At 43.1% G+C, this 27,551-nt stretch overlaps 1 protein-coding gene across 2 annotated transcripts in view; it reads right to left on the bottom strand.

The window, feature by feature from the left end:
* Positions 1 to 394: 394 nt before the first annotated feature.
* Positions 395 to 27,551, bottom strand: part of LOC122543853 (acylphosphatase-2-like) — a 43,996-nt gene continuing 16,839 nt past the window's right edge. For both annotated transcript variants that reach the window (XM_087983850.1, XM_043682685.2), the window contains exons 3-4: positions 20,229 to 20,338; positions 395 to 720 (exon numbers count right to left, since the gene is read on the bottom strand). In XM_087983850.1, coding sequence (XP_087839976.1) covers positions 606 to 720; positions 20,229 to 20,338 — 225 coding nt within the window. In that variant the 3' untranslated portion in view covers positions 395 to 605. The remainder of the gene's footprint in view (positions 721 to 20,228; positions 20,339 to 27,551) is intronic.

The raw sequence follows: 27,551 nt of genomic DNA, 5'->3' as shown, positions 1-27,551 counted from the left end.
GCAAATCGGCCAACCTATCAAAAAGCTGAAGTGACCTACATTAGACCTGGCACCAGAATAACCTCAGAGACAAGTGACCAGCAGATGACTGGTGACTGATCTCTGCTTTTAAAAAACATAAAATTAAAGTGAAGAGGTAGTTATAGCTGTATACTCGCAATACTTGGACTACATGGAGCCACAATGCAATAAACAAATCTTATGAAAGATGGAGAGACAGATGATTTGTCCCCAACCTTCACTAAAAGGAAAAGGAAGCATTGCACCTCTGCTCAACAAAATTCCTTGTAGCATCTGGTGAACCAATTGAAATCTTAACTTTGATGGAGCTGAATATGTTGTCAGCATAAACAGTTTTTAAAATAAAAGAAATGCATGGAGATTGATTGCCAGACCCCAAAGACAGGAAAGACTCAGAATTTATTGGGGGAATCAAAACAAAAAAAAATCATGAATAGCAAGCAACTTACACCCCTTACTCTCTCAGTAAGTTACTCTCCAAACCCTCATATTCAACAAATGTCCCCTCTTTCTCCCTCTCCAAGCTGTATGGCATTAAAGATGATATTAACAAAGTTTCAGCAAGCACCAGTTATTGCAACATCCTAGTATCTGGTTGAGAAGTTATTAAAATCCAGTTTGGAGATCTCTCTCTCGTCTGAGAATTGGGCTTTGTCAATCCGAGACATTGGGCTGCCCACAGATTTCAGCCAGTTCATCCTGCAACAAAAAAGAACAGAAAACCATGTTTAAATTCTGCCATAGAGTCCGGAAAGGCAAATTGATAGAGATCAGTGGATAACCAGTGTTGGCGTTTGGTATCACTGTCCTTGTACCGATGACACTGTGGACATGCTCAGTGCCAAAAATTATGAATACCCTGGATAAAACATTTCGTGCTTTTACTGAAGCAAACTTTGCTTTTTGAGATTCTGAGGTTTATAATTGCACATAAAGTCATGTATTGGTTTTTTTGGGTCTCCTTGAGCCACAAAATATTCCTCAGGCGAAAGGTCAACAGACAACTATCTGCTTCCAAGACATATGTCACTTAATAGCCAGTTCCCAGGTTTGCCAATGGCTTAGGGTGAATTTCCTGACAATTCTACCCAACCCGCAAGTGAAAGAGCTCTGCACTTTGGCTACAAATTGGCTAGTACCATTATAAACTAAGCTAAAGACAGATTACAGGCTTCCTGTTGAAAATTAAATCAATTGGAGCAGCAAATTGATGCGTCCCACTAATCATCCAACTTCTTCCAAAGATCTGACAATACAGAACTGAGAGACAACTGAATTTTTTTTGCAATGGGCCAGTTCTTTCAGTGGCATGATCCAGACTGGGCACCTTCTGTTCAGATTCAGATAAAATGAACTGTCAAACACACTAAATTTAACTGTAAGAGGCAAAAAGAATAGAATATCAAAAGGTAAATTAGTTTAGTACCAAAAACCCATTGGTAGCCTATATATAGTTCAATTGTTGCTAGGCAATGATCTTCTTTAAAGATTTAGTGGGAAAATGTATCACTCAAGGAACAGAGAAACTGAAGGTTCAACATTTGATCCCAGTTGAATTAGATGAGCTCATCTACACCAGCAGTTGAAGAAACCAAAATTGGCTTCAGTTTTGAGTTGGACAAAGGGAGGACTGCAGATGCTGGAGATCAGAGTCGAGAGTGTGTTGCTGGAAAAGCATAGCAGGTCAGGCAGCGTCTGAGGATGTTTTGAGTTGTTCAGAGGAGGTCAGCTAGTATTCTGTTTTCTGATTTCTAAACAGTGATGCCTGTGAGAAATTGCATGTGTGCTGACTTTAAATGAAGACAGGAGTGGGCTTGGGTGTGTTTCCATCTATGATTGAGACAATGCAGCAAAGGTTCGCCAGACTGATTTCAGTGTTGGCAGGTTGGACCCACGAGGAGAGAGGAGGTTGATTGGAACAGGTGTCCACTGGAGATTAGAAGAATGAAAAGGGATCTGATTGAAATGTATAAAATTCTGACAGACTGGATGTAAAGATAAATTTTTCACTTGACCAGGAATGTATAAACTGTTGGTCCTTTGCCTCTTTGGTTAAAAGAAGTATCAGCTTAAAAAAAAGGTGAAGTCTTCCATTAAAATAGCAAAGGAGCACTATATATGTATTGTAATGATTTGTACTGTTTAATAGAGGCTTCAGTGGGCACTTTGCCACAGGGCAAATACAATGCCTGCTGGAATTACAAGTCAGTTATGGTTAGGACTGTCACACACAGATTGGACAGAGCATGTTCTGGGCATAAAACACTGTTGCCCAACGAAAGTGTCAGAGTTTATACAGCACGGAAACAGACTCTTCAGTCCAACTCGCCATGCCAACCAGGTATCCTAAATTAATCTAGTCCCATTTGCCAGTATTTGGCCCATATCCCTCTAAACCCTTCCTATTCATGTACACATCCACATGCCTTTTAAATGTTGTAGTTGTACCTGCCTCCACCACTTCCTCCAGCAGTTCATTCCAGACACACATCACCCTCTGCGTGGAAAACTTGTCCCTTAATTCCCCTTCAAATTTTCCCCTTTTTTGAGTAACAATCTGGCCAAGACCAATGACTGACTGGCTTGTTGGAGAGCAAGGCTGAAATCATTCATCACCCCACAGACATGATCTCAAAGGGAAGGCCATGCAGAAGGAGGGCGGCATGGTGGCTCAGTGGTTAGCACTGGTGCCTCACAGCGCCAGGGACCCGGGCTGATTCCAGCTTCAGGGGACTGTCTGTATGGAGTTTACACAACCTCCCAATGTCTGCGTGGGGTTTCCTCTGGGTGTTCTGGCTTCCTCCCAAAGATGTGCAGGTCAGGTAAATTGGTCATGCTAAATTGTCCATAATGTTACGTGCATTAGTCAGAGGGAAATGGGTCTGGGTGGGCTCCTCTTCGGAGGGTCGGTGTGGACCAGTTAGGTCAAATGGCCTGTTCCCACACTGTAGGGAACCTAATCTAATCAAATACTTTGGAGACCACAGAGCAGGATCAGATGTTTGGTCTCTAAAATTTGGCTCCCTTTATGGTTGGGTATCAATCCGGACCTTTTCAAAAGGTAGCAATTTGTTAACCTTTATCTTTTATTGGATGTTCTTGGTGGGCAAGTACACTATTTACCGTTTTCTATTTACCTCTCCCACGTAAGAGAAAAATGCATAGCGGCATTTCATAAGTGCATTTTAACAAATGCCAAAGTAAATGTATCTCTTGGAATTGAGTTACATATGACTGAATTTACACAATGATCATGATTCATTGGATGTTATTGAAGAATCTGTATTGGATGGATATTTTAATCCTCCCATTATATGGATAGTAAGGATCAATTTTACCATCAAAATGCACCGTGCTGTCAGCCCTCAACTCATAAGTATTATTCTCAACTTGCAGTTCAGTTAGCATTGCTTTTGCAGCACCTTGGTACTTCACTGTTGTCTGGTAGACCACATACTGATGCCTTAATGTTTGAATGGTCCTGCAGATTCACACTTGCAATGTTACATCAAATTGAGCTAAGGGTTTCTCTTGAATAATTGTATCGAATCCTGGGCTATTTATTACATGTTGCTGAACAAAGGTAGATCATTTTACAGGTCATTTAGCTTTTAGCAATTTCCAGACTGGTTGTGGATTTTAGCAACAGTTAGATGAACTGAAGAAATTATTTACTGATTTTACAATAATGAAGGGAGAGCAGAGCCTATAATTTAATTGAATTCCTTTCAGGGATTCAACATATCACTACTGAAAAGAGTTTTTGTAAACAATATGCTTTCATTTTCTCTAAAAATGCTCATACAAAACAATGTCACAATTGCAAAGAAAGCATCAGAATGGAACATGTTACAGTCAATCTTTCGACTGTCAGCGCGAGGGTTAACCTACTGTATAGCAGAATTGAAGCATTGGATTACAAATTCTTTCGTAATGAAGTGAGTATCATGATGATCAAAACCTGAACTATTATCCACAAAAGGTGACAACTCAAATTATGGCTCCTACTGCTTCAAACATCAATATCCTTATGTTGAATTAAACAACAAAAGATTTCCAGAGATTTACAAAGCTTTTATTGTACATCTATGTCATAATGCAAATATCAGTTTCCACCTTTCACTTCTGCATCCTTTTCCTGTCAAGCAGCCAACACTCAAATGGGGGTAGAAGATAGCTGTTTTTTCCAAGCACCAAGTCACCCATTTCATCAAATAAAATAACAAATTACAAACACTACATACCGGGGAAGTGCAGCAACAATAAAAGGGAAAGATAGGGAATAAGAGAGGGGCTATATCAAATTGGAGTTGGAGGGTGCAAAAACTCAGCTGTATTTAAAAAAACATTAGATCACCTGTACCAAGAACTTTGCTCTTAAATATTTTCTAATCACCTGTTCAGGGGGTGTTATTCCATACCTTTAAAACAAGTGGGACTTGAACCTAGATCTCCTGACACAGAGGTAGGGATACTACCATGGGGCCACAAAAGCTCTTACAAACACAGATGTTTTGTCTTCCTGTTCAGAGATGTTATTACACACCGCTGGATGGTATCCTTACTGCCATAAAATCACCCATGTTACAAATTAAAATAACAATTAGCAAGCACTACCCATCAGATGGATTTCTGGAGATATTTCAATTTACATGAATATCTTTGATTTTAAGTTTTTTGCTTAGTATATAATAAAGATAATATTACCATGGAAGAAACAAAGGACAGCAGTTCAGGCAGCATCCGAGGAGTAGGAGAATCGACATTTCAGGTACAAGCCCTTCATCAGCCCTGCATTCCTGATGAAGGGTTTATGCCTGAAACATCAATTCTCTTGCTCCTTGGATGCTGTCTGACCTGCTGTGCTTTTCCAGCACCACACTCTCAACTCTGATCTCCAGCATCTGCAGTCCTCACTTTCTACGTGGAAGAAAGAAAGCCTTGCATTTATATCGCACTTTACACAACCAGAAGACATCTCAAAGAGTTTTACAACCAATGAAGTAGTTTTTATAGTCTAGTCATCATTGTAATGTAGGAAACATCAAACTTTTAAGGCATTGCTCTCCAAGGCACATCCTCCAATTAAATTAAATGCATTAGATGAAATATTACTTCAAAGTTCAACTGAGCATACCCAATAGTAAGCTTGTCCACAATACAATAATTCTAGTTTCTTTTAGGCACTTTTATAGCCACTCAATTAAACTTACAGGAAGTACGATTTATATTTAATGTACATCAATGGAGTTACTACAAATCATCAACTTCATTCAGAGCATAAGGTACAGATGTACAGCAGCATCAGAGTACATTTTACTAGCTCTGGAGTGTTGTCGAAAATAGCATTGCTATGAATTCTGTTTCTGCAATAGGTATTCCCTTGGCTTCAGCACCATTAGTCTTTACGATTAGCTGATCTTGCATCACATATAATCAGAAGTTGATCTTTACTGTCTTATGCCTAGCTTTATGACATAATGACTCAACTCCACAATTAAGGCTCCAATCTGTTGGCAATCGGAAGTACGGTCAGGTGAGCCAGCCTTTCAAACTCATCCTGGCCCTTGCCTCCCTGCGACCCACAGCATTTTGAGAAGCAAAAGAGAAAGGCCAAACTTCTGGCTCTTTGGTCTCCTGAGGTGTATGTCTTGACCAGTGGTCTTCAAAACCCAAAGGTTGTCAGGCTTTGATACACTGCCAGCTTCTGGTGAACCGGGGGCTATTATTGAGGTGTGCAATAGGTCAACAAGCTCGCCGAAGCCAGGCAGTCAGCTCTTAAGTTGAGGTAACAAAAACAAAGAACTGTGGATGCTGGAAATGCAAAACCAAAACAGAAACATTCTGAAGAAGAGCCACTGGACCGGAAATGCTGGTTCTGCTTTCTCTCCACCGATTTGACTGGACATGCTGAGTTTCTCTAGCAATTTCTGTTTCAGCTCTTACGTTGATTGGCATTTGACTGATTGAGCTTTCCTGGTGGGTCAGGGGTTTGGCAATTTATTTGACACCTAACATATTCCCTCCCCAAGCTTCGCCTGAGAAAGTGTGCATTGTAGATTGTAATCCCAAACACAGTTCACCATCCTAGAGAGTTAGACTGATGAACACTCATTGCAAACCAACAGGCTAATTTGTTTTATAGATCATGAGAATAAATTCAGTAATTCACAGCAAATTTTATACTACTTTATAACGCCCCATTAAAATGAAATAAAGCGCACCACGCTATCCTTGTTAGTGGGCTACGTATGGCATTGATTTATTGTCCAACGTCATTGTGGCCAAGTCCCTTCATTAAAGAACCCACACTCTGGGAATTGACAAGTTGAACTAGTATCAAAACCAGCCACCCTGCTCCTAGGATTGGTATCCAATGATGGTTAACCTCAGAAACCTTTATAATGCTGAAATGCTTAGTGCACGGATTTAAGAAACTGCCTATGAGTCTCGCTGATATGGTATGCAGATAACACTCTCTCAGGATTTAAGTGGATCCAATTTCTTCTGTATTGAGTTTTCATCCGCATCCCCAAATGCTTCAAAATGTGAATTTTAAATCTTGGGAGCAGAACTTAACAACATTTAAAAGAACTGATTTAAAATCCTTTCGACTACCCTGATACAGATATAGCACCAGGTATAGCAATTCATTATAAACAACTTAAAGGCTGTCATATGGATTTGAAACCAGAAATTTCAAAAACCAGAGGTTAGCAGAACAACAAACATTGAAATGGAGGACAGGTCACAAGTCTTAGCAAAACAGTCCAATGTTAGCCTTCAAAGCTGACAAACGGTACTCCTGGGTGATGGAAAAATGTAACAGAATGGAACAACATTGTGAACATGAATTAAATGCCAAACAACCTGCTTCCTGATGCTTCTTGAAGAGTCAGTGAACATTTTCGGTGGCATGTGCAATTTTAATGGCAGTCACGATTAGCTTATGGCAAATACCAGAAGCGTAACAAGGTCACAGACACCATACCAATTCTAAACAATCACAGCCGCTCACCAACTCCCAATACAAGTTCAAAGCCAAGACACTAATCAGAAGATGTTGAGGAGAACAGGTAAAAGCCCAACAGACAGAAGTCTTATTTCCTGCATGTGAAGGAGAAAAATTCAACAGACAGAAAGCATGAAACTAAATCAGCTCAATTATTCACACACAATGTAGCTTAGACCCACAGGAGATGGGTCTACATAAATAGATAAACTTGCAATTACTTCCTTCAGTTTGTCAGAAACTTGACCTGAATTCGTTTATTTTTATTCATTCTCAGGATTTGGGCATCGCTGGCTAGGTCAACATTTATTGCCCATTCCTAACTGTTAAGAATCAACCGCATTGCTGTGGGTCTGCAGTCACAAGTAGGCAAGACTGGGTAAAGATAGTAGTTTCTTCTCTTAAAGGACCTTAGTGAACCAGACAGGTTTTACCTGACAATTAACAACAGTTTCATGGTCATTATTAAACTCTAAATTCCAGATTTTTATTGAATTCAAATTTCACCATTTGCCATATTGGGATTTGAATCCAAGTCCCCAGATACAGTTTTTCATTATGTACCTTCCTCATTGTGCAGCATATGAAACGGCAGGACAGTGAGAGCCTCTTTTCAAAAGTTGCACGTATTGTTCAGGGCTTGTTACTGATTTACGCAGACATTTTTGTTTCCCAGCCCTAATCGCTTTGTAACATGATCTGGATCTTTGAATGTGTAACTCTTGACCAAGAAATCAGCCCACATGACAGTTTTAGTAGAACTCATCCTTCAATTCCACTAACTGTGTACATTTATAACCTGACCTCATTCACACATCTTTCCCCAATGAATTTGCAAGTTCATGCTCAATATATTTATAAAAATAGCATACCTGCCCTAGTTTATTGTAACAGAAAGGACAAATCTTCAAGTATCCAAATGAACAGCACAAAATATAGCAATGTCTAAAATACAGGTTTGCTAATTTTGTACTTTAATCTAATTGAAGTAATTAATCTTGATTAAGTGCATTAATTTATTTTAGAGGCTTTAGCTTATTGGATACTCTTAAGGGGAATACTTTAAATAGCTACTTGTAATATTAGACAATGAGCTAATCACTGATGCTTCAATATTTATCTAAGTAACTGATATTTTAATGCCTGATTGTCTAGGCCATTTATTTTAATACCCGATTATCTATGGCATTGTTACCTTAATATCCAATTTATTCTATTACAGATGCTTTAATACCTTGTTAACTCTATTACTGATGCTTTAATACCCAATTATCCATACCATTGATAGTTCAATACTTGATGCCTAAGTGTCTGATGGGTTGACGTAACTGCCACCTTTGCCATACTTTAATCCTAAACAAACATCCTGCACCCAGATCTTTGTTAATGCTACTCTGCAAGCTGCAGAGCTCATTCTTTCTTTTGATTTGGGTGAAAATAATCACTCAGAAAGAGAACACAGGGAAGATCAGGTGGGCAGATTGTGCAACAAAAAAGAAGTCTGGATTTTTTTCTTCATTAATTAAAACAAATGGTTAAACAGGCATGCTCCATTAAAAACTGCCATTTTTGCTCCATATATCCCACTCACATAGTTATGGGATGACAAGGCACATTGGTAATGTCACCAGACTAATAATCTAGACCCCCAGTTAATGTTCTGGTCACATAGGTTCAAATCCTACCTCGGCAGATGGTGAAATTTGAAGTCAATTTAAAAAAAACAAACTGGCAGAAAAAGCTGACCTGGTCATCATTGTCGATTGTTGCAAATACCCATTTTTAAGAAAGGAATTCTGCTATCATGTGACTCCAGATCTATTGCAATGTGGTTGTTTCTTAGCTGCCCATTAGGGACAGGCAATAAATACTGGCTCAGCCAGTTGTACCACCATCCCATGAATGAATTTAAAGAAAATTCAAAAAGAAAAAATGGTCCAGTCTTTAGCAGACACATGAGAGATACAGATTTCACAACTGGCAGCAAAATGACAATATGACCCTGAAAAAAGCTAACTTAGGTCTACCAATTTCTGTAGTGTGGATTTAGAACATAGAACAGTACAGCACAGAACAGGCCCTTCAGCCCACGATGTTGTGCCAACCATTGATCCTCATGTAAGGTAAATCTAATATAAGAACCCTAACATTTCTGTGACCATATGCATGTCCAGCAGTCTCTTAAATATCCCCAATGACCTCGCTTCCACAACTGCTGCTGGCAATGCATTCCATGCTCTCTGCGTAAAGAACCCGCCTCTGACATCCCCCCTATATTTTCCGCCAAACAGCTTAAAACTATGACCCCTCGTGTTAACAATTTCTGCCCTGGGAAAAAGTCTCTGGCTATCAACTCTATCTATGCCTCTCATTATCTTGTACATCTCAGTTAGGTCCCCTCTCTTCCTTCTTTTTTCCAATGAAAAAAGTCCGAGCTCAGTCAACCTCTCTTTGTAAGATAAGCCCTCCATTCCAGGCAGCATCCTGTTAAACCTCCTCTGAACCCTCTCCAAAGCATCCACGTCTTTCCTAGAACTGGACACAGTATTCCAAGTGCGGTCTAACCAAAGTTTTATAGAACTGCATCACGATCTCACGGCTCTTAAACTCAATCCCCCTGTTAATGAAAGCCAAAACACCATATGCTTTCTTAACAACCCTGTCCACTTGGATGGCAATTTTAAGGGATCTGTGTACCTGCACACCAAGATCCCGCTGTTCCTCCACACTGCCAAGATCCTGTACTCAAATTTCAAGTTTGACCTTCCAAAATGCATCACTTCGCATTTATCCAGGTTGAACTCCATCTCCCACCACTCAGCCCATCTCTGCATCCTGTCAACATCACGCTGCAGCCTACAACAGTCCTCTGTATTGTCAATGACACCTCCAACCTTTGTGTCGTCTGCAAACTTGCTGACGCATACTTCAATCTCCTCATCCAAGTCATTAATAAAAATTACAAAGAATAGAGGTCCAAGAACAGAGCCCTGTGGAACACCACTCACCACTGACTTCCAGGCAGAATACTTTCCTTCCACTAACACTCGCTGCCTTCTGTCGACCAACCAATTCTGTATACAGACAGCTAAATTTCTCTGTATCCCATTCCTCCTGACCTTCTGAACGAGCCTACCATGGGGAACCTTATCAAATGCTTTGCTGAAGTCCATATACACCACATCCACCACTCGACCCTCATCCACTTGTCTAGTAGCATCCTCAAAGAACTCAATAAGATTTGTGAGGCATGATCTGCCCCTCACAAAGCTGTGCTGACTGCATTTAATCAAGCCATGCTTTTCCAGATGGTCAAAAATCCTATCCCTCAGAATCCTTTCTAACACCTTGCAGACGACAGACATGAGATTGACTGTCTGTAATTGTCGGGGATTTCCCTATTTCCTTTCTTGAAGAGAGGAATTACATTTGACTCCCTCCAGTCCTCAGGTACGACTCCAGTGGAGAGCGAGGATGCAAAGATCTTCGCAAGCGGCGAAGCAATCACATTTCTCGCTTCTCAAAGCAGCCGATGACAAATCTGGTCTGGCCCTGGCGACTTGTCAATCTTAATGTTTGTCAAAATTTTCAGCACATCAGCTTCCTCAATCTCTATCCATTCCAGCATGCTTACCTGCATCTCAATGGTTTCATTCACTACAAGGTCCTTTTCTTTAGTAAAGACAGAAGCGAAAAACTCATTTAGGGCTTCCCCTACCTCCTCAGACTCTATACACAAGTTCCCTATACTATCCCTGATCGGCCCTACTCTTTCTTTGATCATTCTCTTATTCCTCACATACGTGTAAAATACTTTTAGATTCTCCCTAATCCTTCCTGCCAAGCCTTTTTTGTGCCCCGTCCTGGCTCTCCTCAGACCATTTTTGAGCTCCTTCTTCGCCTGCCTATAATCCTCTAGAGCTGAGCAAGACCCTTGCTTCCTCCACCTTACATAAGCTGCCTTCGTTCTTTTGACGAGAAGCTCCACCGCTCTCGTCATCCAAGGTTCCTTTATCTTACCCCTTCTTGCCTGTCTCAGAGGAACACATTTATGCATCACTCGCAACAACTGTTCCTTAAACAGTCTCCACATGTCCACAGTGCCCTTTCCATGGAACAATTGCTCCCATTCCATGCTTCCCAACTCACGTCTGATAGCATCATAGTTTCCTTTTCCCCTATTAAATATCCTCCCATTGTGCCTGCTTCTCTCCTTCTCCATAGCTATGTAGAATGTGAAACAGTTGTGGTCACTATCATCAAATGCTCTCCCACCGCAAGATCTGACACCTGCCCCAGCTCATTGCCGAGCACCAAATCCAAAATGGCTTCTCCCCTCGTCGGCCTGTCAACATACTGAGTTAGGAAACCCTCCTGAACACACCTTTCAAAACAGCTCCTTCCAAACTATCTGCTCGAAGGAGGTTCCAATCAATATTGGGAAAGTTAAAGTCACCCATTACAACAACCCTACTACATTCACACTTTTCCAAAATCTGCCGACCTATGCTTTCTTCAATCTTCCTGCTGCTATTGGGGGGCCTGTGGTAAACTCCTAATGAGGTGACTGCTCCCTTACTGTTCCTAATTTCCACCCATACTGACTCAGTAGGCAGACCCTCCTCAACAATGGTAACTTCTGTAGTTGTGATACCCTCTCTGATTAGCAGTGCTACACCCCCTCCTCTTTTTCCCCCCTCCCTATTTTTAAATGTTCTAAACCCTGGAACATCCAGCAACCAATCCTGCCCCTGAGAAACCCACGTCTTTGTTGTGGCCACAACATCATAGTACCAGGTACTGATTCTGCTCTAAGCTCATCACTTTTATTCCTGATACTCCTTGCATTAAAGCAAACACACTTTAACCGATCCCTTCGTTCTTTCCCAGGAAATTCCTTCCCACTGGCTGCGCTACCTCTTGCTATTGCCTCATCTCCATCAACTCTCACCACCAGTAAATAGCTCAGGTTCCCACTCCCCTGCCATACTAGTTTAAACCCTTCTGAACCACTCGAGCAAACCTTCCACCCAGGACATTGGTCCCCTTCCAGTTCAGGTGCAACCCGTCCTTCATGTACAGGTCCCACCTTCCCCAGAAGGCATCCCAATTATCTACATATTTGAAGCCCTCCCTACTACACCAGCTGCGCAGCCACGTTTCTCCTTTATTTATGCTAGTGTGATTCTCACACCAACTCTAAGGCATTCCCAAATGTCCATAAATGGTAATGATATCAAACAAGCTAAACTGTCAATCATACTGAATCATTCTGACTGACAGCAAACCAGGGAATAAAATGCAAATTCTTCATTTGTAAAAACAAAGAAATATACAGGACTAGATTGTATCATCAAACTTTAAAATAATTATACTGTTGGAATTTATATACTACCAACATAACATAGCAGTTTTGCTTTTTGGATCAGAGGGTGTTCAATATTAAGATTTAGTACGTTGTTAAAACCTAGTTACACATCATTCAATAGGTGTAACATTTTTGGGTTTCTGTACAGTATTATAGGATAAAAGGGTATGTTCAAGTGCTGTTGGATGATTGCTGTTAGAGGGGACTTCAACAAGGCACCATGTGGAGGTGTATGGGATCACTGATGGCAACTTCTAGACTTTCACATTTTAATTACAATGTGTAAATTCGAGAGGTTGCTGTCAATTTGAAAGTTGTAATGACAATAAACACTGACACACTCTCTCAGAATTGCAAAGGACCCACTCTGTACTACATCCTCAGGAGAATTCATACTCTCAACAAACAGTATTTCAATTCCATCTCAAACATCAAAAACTGTAAGTACAACAAACTTTTATCTACCCAGCTCCATAACCAGCGCTCCTTGAACATTCCAGAAGATTCCCCTGGCCTCGGAAACACCATTAGCCATGCGGCTGATGCAGCTACCACCCCCACGCTGATTGATGATGTCACTTCTGCCCCCATCATGGCCACTCCCACAGCCACTTCCGGCCCTCACATCATCGCCGATGCCACACGCTCAGTGACTTCCGCCACCCCTACTGCCGTGTCTGCCACCACTTCCGCCCCCACCAGCGCCACTCACCTGCATTCTGCTGACACGCCCCCCACAGACCCCATTGTCACTATCCCCACCCCCCAGAACCCCGAGGGGAACACTACCCCTGCTCATGACTCTACCCCCATTCCCCCCACCATCACACCCACTCCAGGTATTGGCTCCGACCCCACTCCCAGCTCTACACCCACACCAGCTCCCAGCCCTGCCGAGTTTTCACCATCCCCCCAGACCTCCCCCTCACTGAGGACGAACGATCAGTCCTCAGCAAAGGACTCACCTTCGTCCCTGTCCGTCCACGCATCAATGAATTTAATACACGCCGTGACATCGAACAATTCTTCCGTCGCCTCCGCCTCCGAGCTTACTTTCACAATCAGGACTCCCACCCACCTTCTGAGGACCCCTTCGCCCACCTCCAACACACTGCATCCACCTGGACACCCCGCGCTGGCCTATTACCTGCCCTCGACCTCTTCATTTCCAACTGCCGCCGGGACATTAACCGCCTCAACCTGTCGACCCCCCTCCCCCACTCCAACCTCTCACCCTCACAACGCGCAGCCCTCCAATCCCTCTGCTCCAATCCTGACCTCACCATCAAGCCAGCGGACAAAGGGGGCGCAGTGGTAGTCTGGCGCACAGACCTCTACATCGCTGAAGCCAAACGCCAACTCGAGGACACCTCTTCCTACCGCCCCCTTGACCATGACCCCACCCCCCATCACCAAACCATCATCTCCCAGACCATACAGAACCTCATCACCTCAGGAGATCTCCCACCCACAGCTTCCAACCTCATCATCCGGGAACCCCGCACTGCCCGGTTCTACCTCCTTCCCAAGATCCACAAGCCTGACCACCCTGGCCGACCCATTGTCTCAGCATGCTCCTGCCCCACTGAACCCATCTCTACCTACCTCGACACTGTCCTATCCCCCCTAGTCCAGGAACTCCCCACATACGTTCGAGACATCACCCACGCCCTCCACCTCCTCCAAGACTTCCGTTTATCCGGCCCCCAACACCTCATCTTCACCATGGATATTCAATCCCTCTACACCTCCATTCACCATGACCAGGGCCTCCAAGCCCTCCGTTTTTTCCTCTCCAGACGTTCCCAACAGTACCCCTCCACCGACACTCTCATTCGTTTGGCCGAACTGGTCCTCACCCTTAACAATTTCTCCTTTGAATCCTCCCACTTCCTCCAGACCAAAGGGGTAGCCATGGGCACACGTATGGGCCCCAGCTATGCCTGTCTCTTTGTTGGCAACGTAGAGCAGTTGATCTTCCGTAATTACACCGGCACCACTCCCCACCTCTTCCTCCGCTACATTGATGACTGCATTGGCGCCACCTCGTGCTCCCGCGAGGAGGTTGAGCAATTCATCAACTTCACCAACACATTCCACCCTGACCTTAAATTTACCTGGACCATCTCTGACACCTCCCTCCCCTTCCTGGACCTCTCCATCTCCATCAGTGACGACCGACTTGACACTGACATCTTCTACAAACCCACCGACTCCCACAGCTACCTGGATTACACCTCTTCCCACCCTACCTCTTGCAAAAATGCCATCCCGTATTCCCAATTCCTCCGCCTCCGCCGTATCTGCTCCCAGGAGGAGCGGTTCCACCATAGAACACACCAGATGGCCTCCTTCTTTAGAGACCGCAATTTCCCTTCCCACGTGGTTAAAGATGCCCTCCAACGCATCTCATCCACATCCCGCACCTCCGCCCTCAGACCCAACCCCTCCAACCGCCCAAGGACAGAACGCCCCTGGTGCTCACCTTCCACCCTACCAACCTTCGCATAAACCAAATCATCCGCCGACATTTCCGCCACCTCCAAACAGACCCCACCACCAGGGATATATTTCCCTCCCCACCCCTCTCCGCCTTCCGCAAAGACCGTTCCCTCCGTGACTACCTGGTCAGGTCCACGCCCCCCTACGACCCACCCTCCCATCCTGGCACTTTCCCCTGCCACCGCAGGAACTGTAAAACCTGCGCCCACACCTCCTCCCTCACCTCGATCCAAGGCCCCAAAGGAGGTTTCCACATCCATCAAAGTTTTACCTGCACATCCACTAATATCATCTATTGTATCCGTTGCTCCCGATGCGGTCTCCTCTACATTGGGGAGACTGGACGCCTCCTAGCAGAGCGCTTTAGGGAACATCTCCGAGACACCCGCACCAATCAACCACATCGCCCAGTGGCTCAACATTTCAACTCCCCCTCCCACTCTGCCGAGGATATGGAGGTGCTGGGCCTCCTCCACCGCCGCTCCCTCACCACCAGACGCCTGGAGGAAGAACGCCTCATCTTACGCCTCGGAACACTTCAACCCCAGGGCATCAATGTGGATTTCAACAGTTTCCTCATTTCCCCTTCCCCCACCTCATCCTAGCTTCTAACCTCCAGAAACTCGATCCCCTGACCTGTCCGGACTTGTCCGACCTGCCCAGCTCCTTTTCCACCTATCCACTCCACCCTCTCCTCCCTGACCTATCACCTTCATCTCCTTCCCCACTGACCTATTGTACTCTATGCCATTCTCTCCCCACCCCCACCCTCCTCTAGCTTATCTCTCCACGCTTCAGGCTCTCTGCCTTTATTCCTGATGAAGGGCTTTTGCCCGAAACGTCGATTTTGCCTGTCCTCGGAAGCTGCCTGAATTGCTGTGCTCTTCCAGCACCACTGATCCAGAATAAACACTGACAGTTTTGCCGTTGCTAGAACTTCAAAATTGGAGACAAAACGTACATCCTCCCCCCCCCCCCCGCCAAACCTCTCCATGGTCAGTGTTCCAGGACCAATGGCCTGCCATAACTGAATAAATCAAATATACCCATATATTTGCTCAAACCTCAGAGTGTTTAACATAGCTTGAAATTGACAAATGTTTTTACAAACTGCAGAGCATTCACACCAAGCAACAATTCTTATTGGCCCGAGGCTATACACACTGAACATTTTGATTTTGTAGCCTTAAAAGGATTCAGATACACCATAAGAGTAACATGTTGTGCATTTACACAACATTACGCTTTTTGATCTTCTAAAAATGTGTATACCACAAGATCCAACAATTTTTAAATTATACATTTTGCATACAATAATATCCAAAAGTAGACAAGCAAAACCAATATCAAATCAAATATTAAAACACACTCAATAAGGCAGCAGAAGTTCTGTATGGACCTTATGAGAAAAATATTTAATTTCACCACCTAATGCCACTGTGTGCTGCCATAACCAACCGAAATTTTATAAGAAGATTCCAGGTATGAGAAACTTCAGTTATGAGGACGGATTGGAGAGGTTAGAACTGTTATCCTTGGAGAGAAGAAGCTAAGAGGAAATATGGTAGAAGTTTTCAAAATCATGAGGTGACCAGATTGAGTAGGTAGGGAGAAATTGTTCCTACTGGTAGAAGGATCAAGAAGGAGAGAGCACAGATCTAAAGTGATTTGCAAAAAGAAAGAAAAAAAGACTTGTTCACACGATGAGTTGTTCATGTCTGGGATGCACTGCCTGGAAGTGTGGCAACAGCAAGCACAAATGATGCATTCAAGAGGGCATTGTATCGGAAAAGGGCAGAAGAATGGCACCAAATCATAATGCTCATGTGACGATAGGAAGGAGACCAGAATTGCATGCAATATTCCAACAGTGGCCTAACCAATGTCCTGTACAGCTGCAACATGACCTCCCAACTCCTGTACTCAATACTCTGACCAATAAAAGAAAGCATACCAAACGCCTTCTTCACTATCCTATCTACCTGCGAATCCACTTTCAAGGAGCTATGAACCTGCACTCTAAGGTCTCTTTGTTCAGCAACACTCCCTAGGATCTTACTATTCAGTGTAGAAGTCCTGCTAAGATTTGCTTTCCCAAAATGTAGCACCTTGCATTTATCTGAATTAAACTCTATCTGCCACTTCTCAGCCCACTGGCCCATCTGGTCAAGATCCTGTTGTAATTGGAGGTATCCCTCTTCGCTGTCCACTACACCTCCAATTTTGATGTCATCTGCAAACTTACTAACTGTACCTCTTGTGAAACTTGAAAGGGTTCAGAAAAGATTTACAAGGATGTTGCCAGGGTTGGAGGATTTGAGCTATAGGGAGAGGCTGAACAGACTGGGGCTGTTTTCCCTGGAGTGCGGAGGCTGAGGGGTGACCTTATAGAGGTTTACAAAATTATGAGGGGCATGGATAGGGTAAATAGACACAGTATTTTCCCTGGGGTCGGGAAGTTCAGAACTAGAGGGCATAGGTTTAGGGTGAGAGGGGAAAGAGACCCAAGGGGCAACTTTTTCATGCAGAGGGTGGTACGTGTATGGAATGAGCTGCCAGAGGAAGTGGTGGAGGCTGGTACAATTGCAACATTTAAGAGGCACCTGGATGGGTATATGAATAGGAAGGGTTTGGAGGGATATGGGCCGGGTGCTGGCATTGGGACGAGATTGGGTTGGGATATCTGGTCGGCATGAACGGGTTAGACTGAAGGGTCTGTTTCCATGCTGTACATCTTCATGACTCTATGAAGAGCCAGTGCTGACACAATGGGTCTCTTGCTGCACCATTCTATGATTCCGTGAAGTAAATATGTAATGGAAATAAGGAACAAGTGACACCATTCTACAAGTTAAGGTATGGAACAAATAGACTGTGACACAGCCAATATCCTAGAAAAGAGATAACTATTATGTAAATTACTGAAAATTTAATTAACACAACCTGTTAACATCATCTTTGGATTTTAATACAAAATGCAGAATGTAGTAGACTTTTCATTTTTATTCTGTATGTAAGATCTAGATTTTACAAAGTGTTGTAATTATTTTTACAGCCAGATTTTCATAACTGTGCAACCCTATTATTATTTTAACTTTATTTTTATTTTAATGTTGCCTATAAACATGTGATGAATTAGAATTACTTATCTTATTTAAATCATTATCATAATTCTTGCCACCACAAGAAGCAAATTATCTATCTACCCACAAAACCCTCAGAAACTCTTTTACAAATTCACTGCTCCCAAAAAAACCAAAGGAAAAAATTTCAGACCAAGTTTAGTGGAGAAAAGCTCATTGCCAATGTTGTTTTTCCATTATTGTTATTAAAATCTTTTGCAAATCTTTTACAAAAACAACTACATATATATATTTAAAAACCCGAATACAAAAGGGTAGAGGCAGTACAACTGTGTCATATCACAACACTATTAATAATAAACTACCTGCTATTCTACCTGAACAAACGTATCTACTGAAACGAAACTACAATCAAAATAAATAAAGGTTAAATTAAGCTGAATTCAAGTTAAACTAAATTACATCACATTACCTTAGTCTATTTCACTCACCGCACCTCCACTGAAGCTTCCATCCCTGGGAGCACCAGTCACTGTACCCATATTTTCACAACTTCACCCTCCCAGGGCCCTACGGGCACCCAATCCGATTCCCACAGCTATACCATGGCCCTGGTTAATGTTGCCGATAAGTCTGCGTCTATATAATTTAGGAAGGATCGCCACGTCTTATAAAACTGCTCCGTTTTGTGGTGCACCATATTTTTATGATAGTCTCAGGGGAGATGCTACATCACCAGTCTGCACCATCCCATAAGACCTGGGGTTTTTTCTAATATCCAATTCATTAGAGTGTTCTTCCTCGCACAGTGCGTAAGAACGTTACACAACCTCTTGCCATGTTCCCCAGAGAGGGCAAGTTTGGCAGCCCCAGAAGAAGAAATACCAGATCCACCTTGACTTCAATTCCCAAGATTTTATTCAGCTCCCTTACTATGCCACTCCAATATCTTCGGATCTTGTAACATGACCAAAAGCAGAGTGTAAGAGTGCCTATACTAATTTTACATTTGGGACATCAGGAGACGTTCCTCTCTTGAATTTGGCTAGCCTGTCTGGTGCCATATGAGTCCTGTGTAAAATCTTCAATTGCATGGCCTGCGCTTTATTACATATTGTGAGTTTCTTCACATTTTCCCATATATCTTCCCATATATCTGCCAATGTTGTTTAGAGCTTACTGGATCATTATTGGATCTTACTTTAATCAGCTGACTGATAGACAGAATCTGTTAAAAATATGAAGCCAGAGCAGGAAGAATTTTTGTTACTGCTGGAACACCAGCCTCCAGACCCCAGTCAGAGGACTAGGGGAAAGAAAGGTAGGTGGTGTTTGGATAAGTTACTAGGGTTTGAAACAATGTCAGGGAGGCTAACTTCAGTTCCTTAGTACTGCTCAGTTTAGTACAGAATGGAGACCACCACACCCAACAAGAACACAGCCCACACATCAGGTCTGCAAGTCAGGTAAACTGGTTCTTTCATGCCTGGAGCTGAATTAATTACAGTCGAAAAGTGTGGTGCTGGAAAAAACACAGCAAGTCAGACAGCATCTGGGGAGCAAGAAAGTCGACATTTCAGGCATTAGCCCTTCATCAGGAATTCTGATGAAGGGCTTATGCCTAAAACATCGACTCTCTTGCTCCTCGGATGCAACCCAACCAGCTGTGCTTTTTCCAACACCATAATTTTCAACTCTGACTCTCCAGCATCTGCTGTCCTCACTTTCTCTCAGTCGTTGAACCAATTACAGCCCATCATAGGATGAGACCCTGAAATAGTCCTTAATATATTGACAGGGGACCAAGGTTGACTATAGGTTTTCCTTTCCAGGACTCTAGGGCTCTTGATAGTGTCCCTATCTGAGCCAGGGGGCCTGAGTTCCAACTAGTCTGGGAGGCATGTAATAACATCGCTAATCAGAAAATACTCCACCCAGAACTTAATTTCTGAGATGGCAGGAAGGGAATGGGAATCTCCCTGATTCTAATTTGCTCAATTATCTGCCTCCCACTTTCCCCTCCTCTTCTTGGGAGGGCAATATTCCGTTCAGGTCTTAGCAAAGCAGAACATTACTATAATTGCAGGGACCATTTGTTTACGCCCACGACCCATCAAGAGTAATATAGTTCTTCAGGCCACATTTGCTTATACTATAATGCATAGAACATAATGGTGCTCCCAAATTCGAATGTTAAAGATGCACGTTGAACACGGCATCATTTCCACCTTGTACTACTCACATAAAATTGACGTTTTCAACTGATCCTTGCACCTGTCCAGTCACTGTGCCTCTCGCTGTGTTCTTTACCCAACCAACCAGGCCTAGCTTTCTGGCCTGTTCCTCAGTATACTGAAAAAAAATCAAAACAATAAAATATTACTGATACAGTATGTGACAACACAACAGGGGAAATGGGTACAGAGGGATCTAAGTCTATGTGTGTAGAAGTCATTCAGGGTGCCATTACAGGTTGGGGAACAGATAATTAAAGCATACAGCAATCTGCTTTGTTAATAAGGGTATAGATTACAAAAGTAAGGATATTATGTTGAAACATTAGTTCAGCCTCAACTGAAGTACTGTTTTCGGTTCTGACCACTGCAATTTAGTAATGATGTGAAGAGATAGGAGAGATTGTAGAAAATATTCTTGAGACTAATTCCAAGGATTTGCGTTAGGAACTTCAGCTACAGACTGGAGAGGTTGAGACTGTTCTCCTCAGAAAATGTCAAGAGGAGATTTGATAGAAGTGCCCAAAATCATGAGGGGTATGCACAGTGTAGGTAGAGAGAAACCATTCCCGAAGGATTGAGCACCAGAGGGGACATGGGACACAAGCACAAAATATTTTTTATGCAGCAAGTGGTTGGGATCTCGAATAGACAGCCTAATATTGTGCAAGTTGCAGATTCAATTAAGAAATTGAATTATTGACTGAATTGGAAGAACATGCAGGGCGAGAAGCAGAAGTGGGAGAGTGTCATTAGTTGAATTGCTCCAGAACTGACATGATGGGCTGAATGGCCTCCTTCTAAGCCTCAATTATACTTTGACATTTAGCAGACTTTCACAGGCCTGAATGGTGTGTAGGATTCCTCTAAGTATTGTTTCAAGGGACATCTGAAAATGTCACAAATGGACCAGGAAACAGATTAATGTGAACAACATGAAAACAGGTTAATGTGAACATGAAAACTTGTTTATAAGCTGCTTTCACTATTGTTTACTGACTATGTGCTGAAATTCAATCTGCTGTCCATCATAGTTTTGCTGACATAGGGTTGGAACACTTTCAGGCCTCGACTGTTGAATTTAAAAGGGGAGCTTACAGTTCTCAGTGCATTAAAGGTCAATGTTCAGGATGTCAACTAGACTAGTCTGGTCTTGGTTACTTGTCAAATAACTGCTGGCTGAGTGCACTGCAAAAACTGGAGGACAGTTGCCTGATTATCATCCCCCAAGTTGAAACTCATTAAAGCATTTGAAGCCATTCTTCCTCCAACAGAGACAGTGTGGCCCAGGGGAAAGAGATAATAGTCTATTATAATGGCCCATTTATCAGACCTAGATTACGGATTTTCAAAGTACAGTGGATAATTTCTGTCCCTGAGAGCAGCTGCTATTTCGCAAAATTAATCCAATATGATTTAGGAACTACGTTTTCATTCATATGTATTCATCAGCAGTATATCCAGAGGGCCATATCTCGTATTAATATACTATAGTCTCTGTATCAAACTAACTATATATGTCAACAGCTCACTGTATAATCTAAGAAATACATTTGATAAAGCACCAGCATTTCAGTCTAAAGGTGTGGTTATTTCAAATTGTTGGGAATCACAAGGAAAAACATTGGCAATGTCGTAAACAATTATGCAGTGGATGAGCAATGAACAAAAGTAGAGATGGAAATGTGTTGCTGGAAAAGCGCAGCAGGTCAGGCAGCATCTAGGGAACAGGAGAATCGACGTTTCGGGCATTAGCCCTTCTTCAGGCTAATGCCCGAAACGTCGATTCTCCTGTTCCCTAGATGCTGCCTGACCTGCTGCGCTTTTCCAGCAACACATTTCCATCTCTGATCTCCAGCATCTGCAGACCTCACTTTCTCCTCAATGAACAAAAGTAGGCCACTCAGCTCTTCGCACCTACTTTGCTGTTCAATAAGATCATGGCTGATCTGATTTCAACCTCAACTCAACATTCCTGCATATACCCAATAATTTTTCATCCCCTTGGTAATCAAGAAGTTGTCTACCTCTGCCATAAGAATATATAAAGATTCTGCATTGACTACCTTTTGAGGAAGGGAAGTCAAAGACTCACAACTCAGAAAATTTTGATATAAAAATCTTTTCCTCATCTCTGTCTTAAATTGGTGACCCCTTATTTTTAAATTATGACCCCCAGATTCTTCCACAAGTCACCTGTCTCTTCTAAACTCCAGTGGATACAGGCCTAGCCTTTCCTCACAATGCAATCTGCTCATTCCAGGTATTAGACTAGTAAATCTTCTCTGAATTACTTCCAGCATATTGACATCCTTATGCAAGCATAGTAGACTTCCTTATGCAAGTACTGTAACCAGTACCTGTACACAGTCCTCCAGATGCAGTCTCACCAATGCCCTGTATAAGTGAGGTATACTCTCCCTACTCCTGAATTCAATTCCCCTGGCAACAAAACTTAACAGTCCACAGGGAATTTCCTGACTTACGAATGTCCGAATTGTGAAAGTTTGTACTTACAAAGAGGATCATTCTTATCATTTTAAGGATACACTCTGCAAGTAGGAACGTTCTCTGAAACGTTTCAGAGAACACCATTGGGACACCCGGACCAACCAACCCAACCACCCCGTGGCTCAACACTTCAACTTCCCCCTCCCACTCCACCAAGGACATGCAGGTCCTTGGACTCCTCCATCGCCAGACCGTAGCAACACGACGGCTGGAGGAAGAGCCTCATCTTCCGTCTAGGAACCCTCCAACCACAAGGGATGAACTCAGATTTCTCCAGTTTCCTCATTTCCCCTCCCCCCACCTTGTCTCAGTCCCAACCCTCGAACTCAGCACCACCTTCCTAACCTGCAATCTTCTTCCTGACCTCTCCATCCCCACCCCCGCTCCGACCTATCACCCTCACCTTAACCTCCTTCCACCTAACGCATTTCCAACACCCCTCCCCCAAGTCCCTCCTCCCTACCTTTTATCTTAGCCTGCTTGGCACACTCTCCTCATTCCTGAAGAAGGGCTCATGCCCGAAACGTTGATTCTCCTGCTCCTTGGATGCTGCCTGACCTGCTGCGCTTTTCCAGCAACACATTTTCAGCCATAATCCAGAGTATGCCTATATGAACTTTCTTGATTACTTGCTGCGTAACTCTTCACACATCAAGAAGGAAAACAAAACCTATAAAACCTATAAACAATGCTTTTCTTTTGATTGAGAAACCTAGGTGAAGGTTTAAGATTGCCTGCACAAAGTAGAACTAACACTGAGATGCAAGATGAGCTTATTCAATAATTCTTCTCAGCCAGTCCCTGGGGACCGAAGACAACCTTCAATTCATTTCAGTGGATCCTGTCATAGCTGGCAAGTCCAGTGTGTATCAGCAGACTCTTCGTCATTACAGGGGGAAAGGGGTACTTGAAGGTTTGAATGGACAGGTTGTCTGAAGGTTTGTACACTCCCTTCAGCTACCTAATTTTGTCTCGAAAAGTTCCCGATTATGCAATGCCTCAGAAATGAGGAATTAGAAATGAGTTGACACCAAATAGCAAAAGACCGACATAGAGGTAGAAAGGTCCACATATTCGGAGAGAGAGTAAGTTACAAAACAGATGGTACAATCAGTATGGATTTGAAGGCTGGAGAGAAAAGAAGAGCATCAATGAACATTCATTTAATAGAATCTCCTTGCTATTAACTCTTGTATCGCATAGATTGGTGAATATAATGTGACAGTACCCACGGCAGCCACTGACACTCAGAATGACAGCACATTCAGAATTTTCCTCCGACCTCCAATGTCTGCATAGCAAGAAATAAAGCACAACCAGATTATTCTGTAGCGACCAAAGTACCAGCCTGCAGAAGAACCACTCAAAGCCACTGCCAGTTCACCACTTCAATCTCAGGAGCTTGTCACAGACAAGCAGTCAGCTACTTGTTAGAACCATTAGATTGTACAGTCATGGGTCATGCATTGTTGATTGGGAAAGGGTAACAAAAAGAAGCAAGAGATACCAATATCATTCAATAGAATAAAAATTAATAGCACTTCAGCCAAGCAGTGTCCAAAGAGTGCTCCAGTGGTTCTGGACAGACTGTAGAACAAGACAGGAAACATATTTTTGGCAGTTCAAGACGTCTGTGTTGAGGGAAAATTGAAGATCAAGAACGGGAATTCAGAAGAACGTTTATTCAATAAGAGCCTAATCACTAGCTCACTCAATGGGCAAAGGTAATTCAGCAACTACATCATAAACTCCTATCTGTTGCACCCTTAGTTGTGTTCATAGAACATTACAGTGCAGTACAGATCCTTTGGCCCTCAATGTTGCGCTGACCTGTGAAACCAATCTGAAGCCCATCTAACCTACACTATTCCGTTTTCATTCACTTGTTTATCCAATGACCATTTAAATGCCCTTAAAGTTGGCAAATCAACTACTGTTGCAGGCAGGGCATTCCACACCCCTACTATTGAGTAAAGGACCTACCTCTGACAGCTATCCTATGTCTATCAGCCCTCAATTTGAAGCTATGTCCCCTCGTGCTCGCAATCGCCATCTGAGGAAAAAGGCTCTCACTGTCCACCCTATCTAACACTCTGATTATCTTATCAATTAAGTCACCTCTCAACATTCTTCTAACAAAAACAGTCTCAAGTCCCTTAGTCTTTTTTCATAAAGACCTTTCCTTCATACCAGGCAACATCTTAGTAAATCTCCTCTGAACCCTTTCCAACGCTTCCACAGCCTTCCTAAAATGCAGTGATCAGAACTGTGTGCAATACTCCAAGTATGGCCGCACCAGAGTTTTCAACAACTGCCACATTATTTCACGGCTCTGAAACTCAATCCCTCTACTAATAAAAGCTAACACACTGTATGCATTCTTAACAACCCTATCAACCTGGGTGGCAACTTTCAGGGATCTATGTACATGGATACCATGATCTCTCTGCTCATCCATCCTACCAAGAATCTTACCATTACCCCAGTATTCTTTATTCCTGTTACTCCTTCTAAAGTGAATCACCTCACACTTTTCTGCATTAAACTCCATTTGCCATCTCTCAGCCCAGCTCTGCAGCTTACCAATGTCCCTCTGTAACCTGTAACATCCTTCAGCATTATCAACAACTCCACTGACCTTAGTGTCATCTGCAAATTTACTAACCCATTCTTCTATGCCCTCATCCAGATCATTCATAAAAATGATAAACAGCAGTGGTCCCAAAACAGATCCTTGTGGTACACCACTAGTATCTGAACTCCAGGATGAACATTTCCCATCAACCACCACCCTGTCTTCTTTCAGCTAGCCAATTTCTGATCCCAAACCGCTAAATAACCCTCAATCCCATACCTCCATATTTTCTGCAATAGTCTACCGTGGGATATCTTATCAAATGTTTTACTGAAATCCATATACATCATATCAACCACTTTACCCTCACCCACCTGTTTGGTCACCTTCTCAAAGAACTCAATAAAGTTTGTGAGGTAAAACCTACTCTTCAGAAAACTGTGTTGACTACTCCTAATCAACTTATCCCTTCCTAGATGATTATAAATCCTCTCTCTTATAACCTTTTCCAACACTTTACCCACAACCAAAGTAAGGCTCACTGGTCAATAATTACCAGGGTTGTCTCTACTCCGCTTCTTGAATAAGGGGACAACATTTGCTATCCTCCATCCTCCTTCATTGCCATCTTTTATCAGCTTGTCCATATTGATGCCTTTGTTATGTTTCAGAGTTTTGTAGCACACAAATTTGCAGGAACTGTTTTTCAAAATGCTGCCTAATATTCCTAGTTATCTGAACCAATGCTGTGTGAGTGAGGTTTCAGTTTTGGATAGCCAGACTGTCTTTGATCAGGCAAAATTCTAGACTGTCTTAGAGAGGAGGACTGGGAACCAGACCTTTGGCTCTGAATTCTGGGTGGCATCCAGCAAAATGCTTGCATCTAAGTGGATGTAGTCTACACCTCCTGAATAGTATGGATTCTGGGATCTCAGAAAACACTGTATTTAACTAACAACTCTAACGGTTGGTACTGGGATGGTTAAAGTTGAAACTTTATTGCTAGAACAGCACAGCAGGTCAGGCAGCATCCAGGGAACAGGAGATTCGACGTTTCGGGCACAGGCCCTTCTTCAGGAATGAGCAGAGAGTGTTCAGCAGGAGAAGATAAAAGGTAGGGAGGAGGGACTTGGAGGAGGGGCGTTGGAAATGTGATAGGTGGAAAGAGGTCAAGGTGAGGGTGATAGGTCGGAGTAGGATGGAGGCGGAGAGGTCAAGAAGAAGACTGCAGGTCAGGAAGGCGGTGCCGGGCTGGAGGGATCCGGCTGAGACAAGGTGGGGGGAGGGGGGATGAAGAAACTGGTGAAGTCCAAGTTCATCCCCTGCGGTTGGAGGGTTCCCAGTCGGAAGATAAGACGCTCCTCCTCCGACCGTCGGGTTGTTGTGGTTTGGCGGTGGATGAGTCCAATGACCTGCATATCCTCGGTGGAGTGGGAGGGGGAGTTGAAATGCTGTGCTACAGGTTGGTTGGGTTGGTTCGTCCGGGTGGCCCAGAGGTGCTCTCTGAATCGCTCCGCAAGTAGGCGGCCTGTCTCCCCAATATAGAGGAGGCCACACCGGCTGCAGCGGATGCAGTAGATGATGTGGGTGGAGGTGCAGGTGAATCTGTGGCGGATATGGAAGTTTCCTTTGGGGCCTTGGAGAGAAGTGAGGGGGGAGGTGTGGGCGCAAGTGTTGCACCTCCTGCGGTTGCAAGGGAAGGTGCCGGGAGTGGAGGTTGGGTCGGTGGGATGGTTAAAGGTTGTGTAAAGAATTGTCAAACTGTTAATCAGCTTGTGAGTTAGTATATATACAACCCAAGAATGTAGAAATAAGACTTCACATATTACTTCATGACACTCTCCAATGGAGAAGTATGAAGATATAAAAACTATCATTCATATATGCTAACACTAGATTATCTTTTTTGGTGAATCATGCCCTCAGAATACACTGATTCTAGGATAATTCCAGTTATGCACATTTACTAAGTCAGGATAATGTTGGAAGGCAAAATTCAGTTTGTGAAATTTCTTATAGTGATAGATTCAGAAAAAGTGCTTCCAATTTTATTAAATGGGGAAGAAAATGTAGGAGATAAGTTTCTGTTCACTATTAGTGTCAATTAAAAATAGGCTAAATGTTATAATATATTTTTAGGGCTATGATTTGATGATGCTGTGCTCAGTTATCACAGGGAATTAGCATTACTGTTTGCTCGACAAATTATACACTTCATACTTGGACATCCAAGTCCAAATATGCA

The sequence above is a fragment of the Chiloscyllium plagiosum genome, unplaced genomic scaffold (genome assembly GCF_037043375.1).
Source record: "Chiloscyllium plagiosum isolate Xiang-an unplaced genomic scaffold, Cpla_swu_hap1 HiC_scaffold_46, whole genome shotgun sequence".
NCBI classification, from domain to species: domain Eukaryota; kingdom Metazoa; phylum Chordata; class Chondrichthyes; order Orectolobiformes; family Hemiscylliidae; genus Chiloscyllium; species Chiloscyllium plagiosum.
Note: the sequence above shows the minus strand (reverse complement) of the source record. Positions and strands in the feature narration are given on the sequence as shown.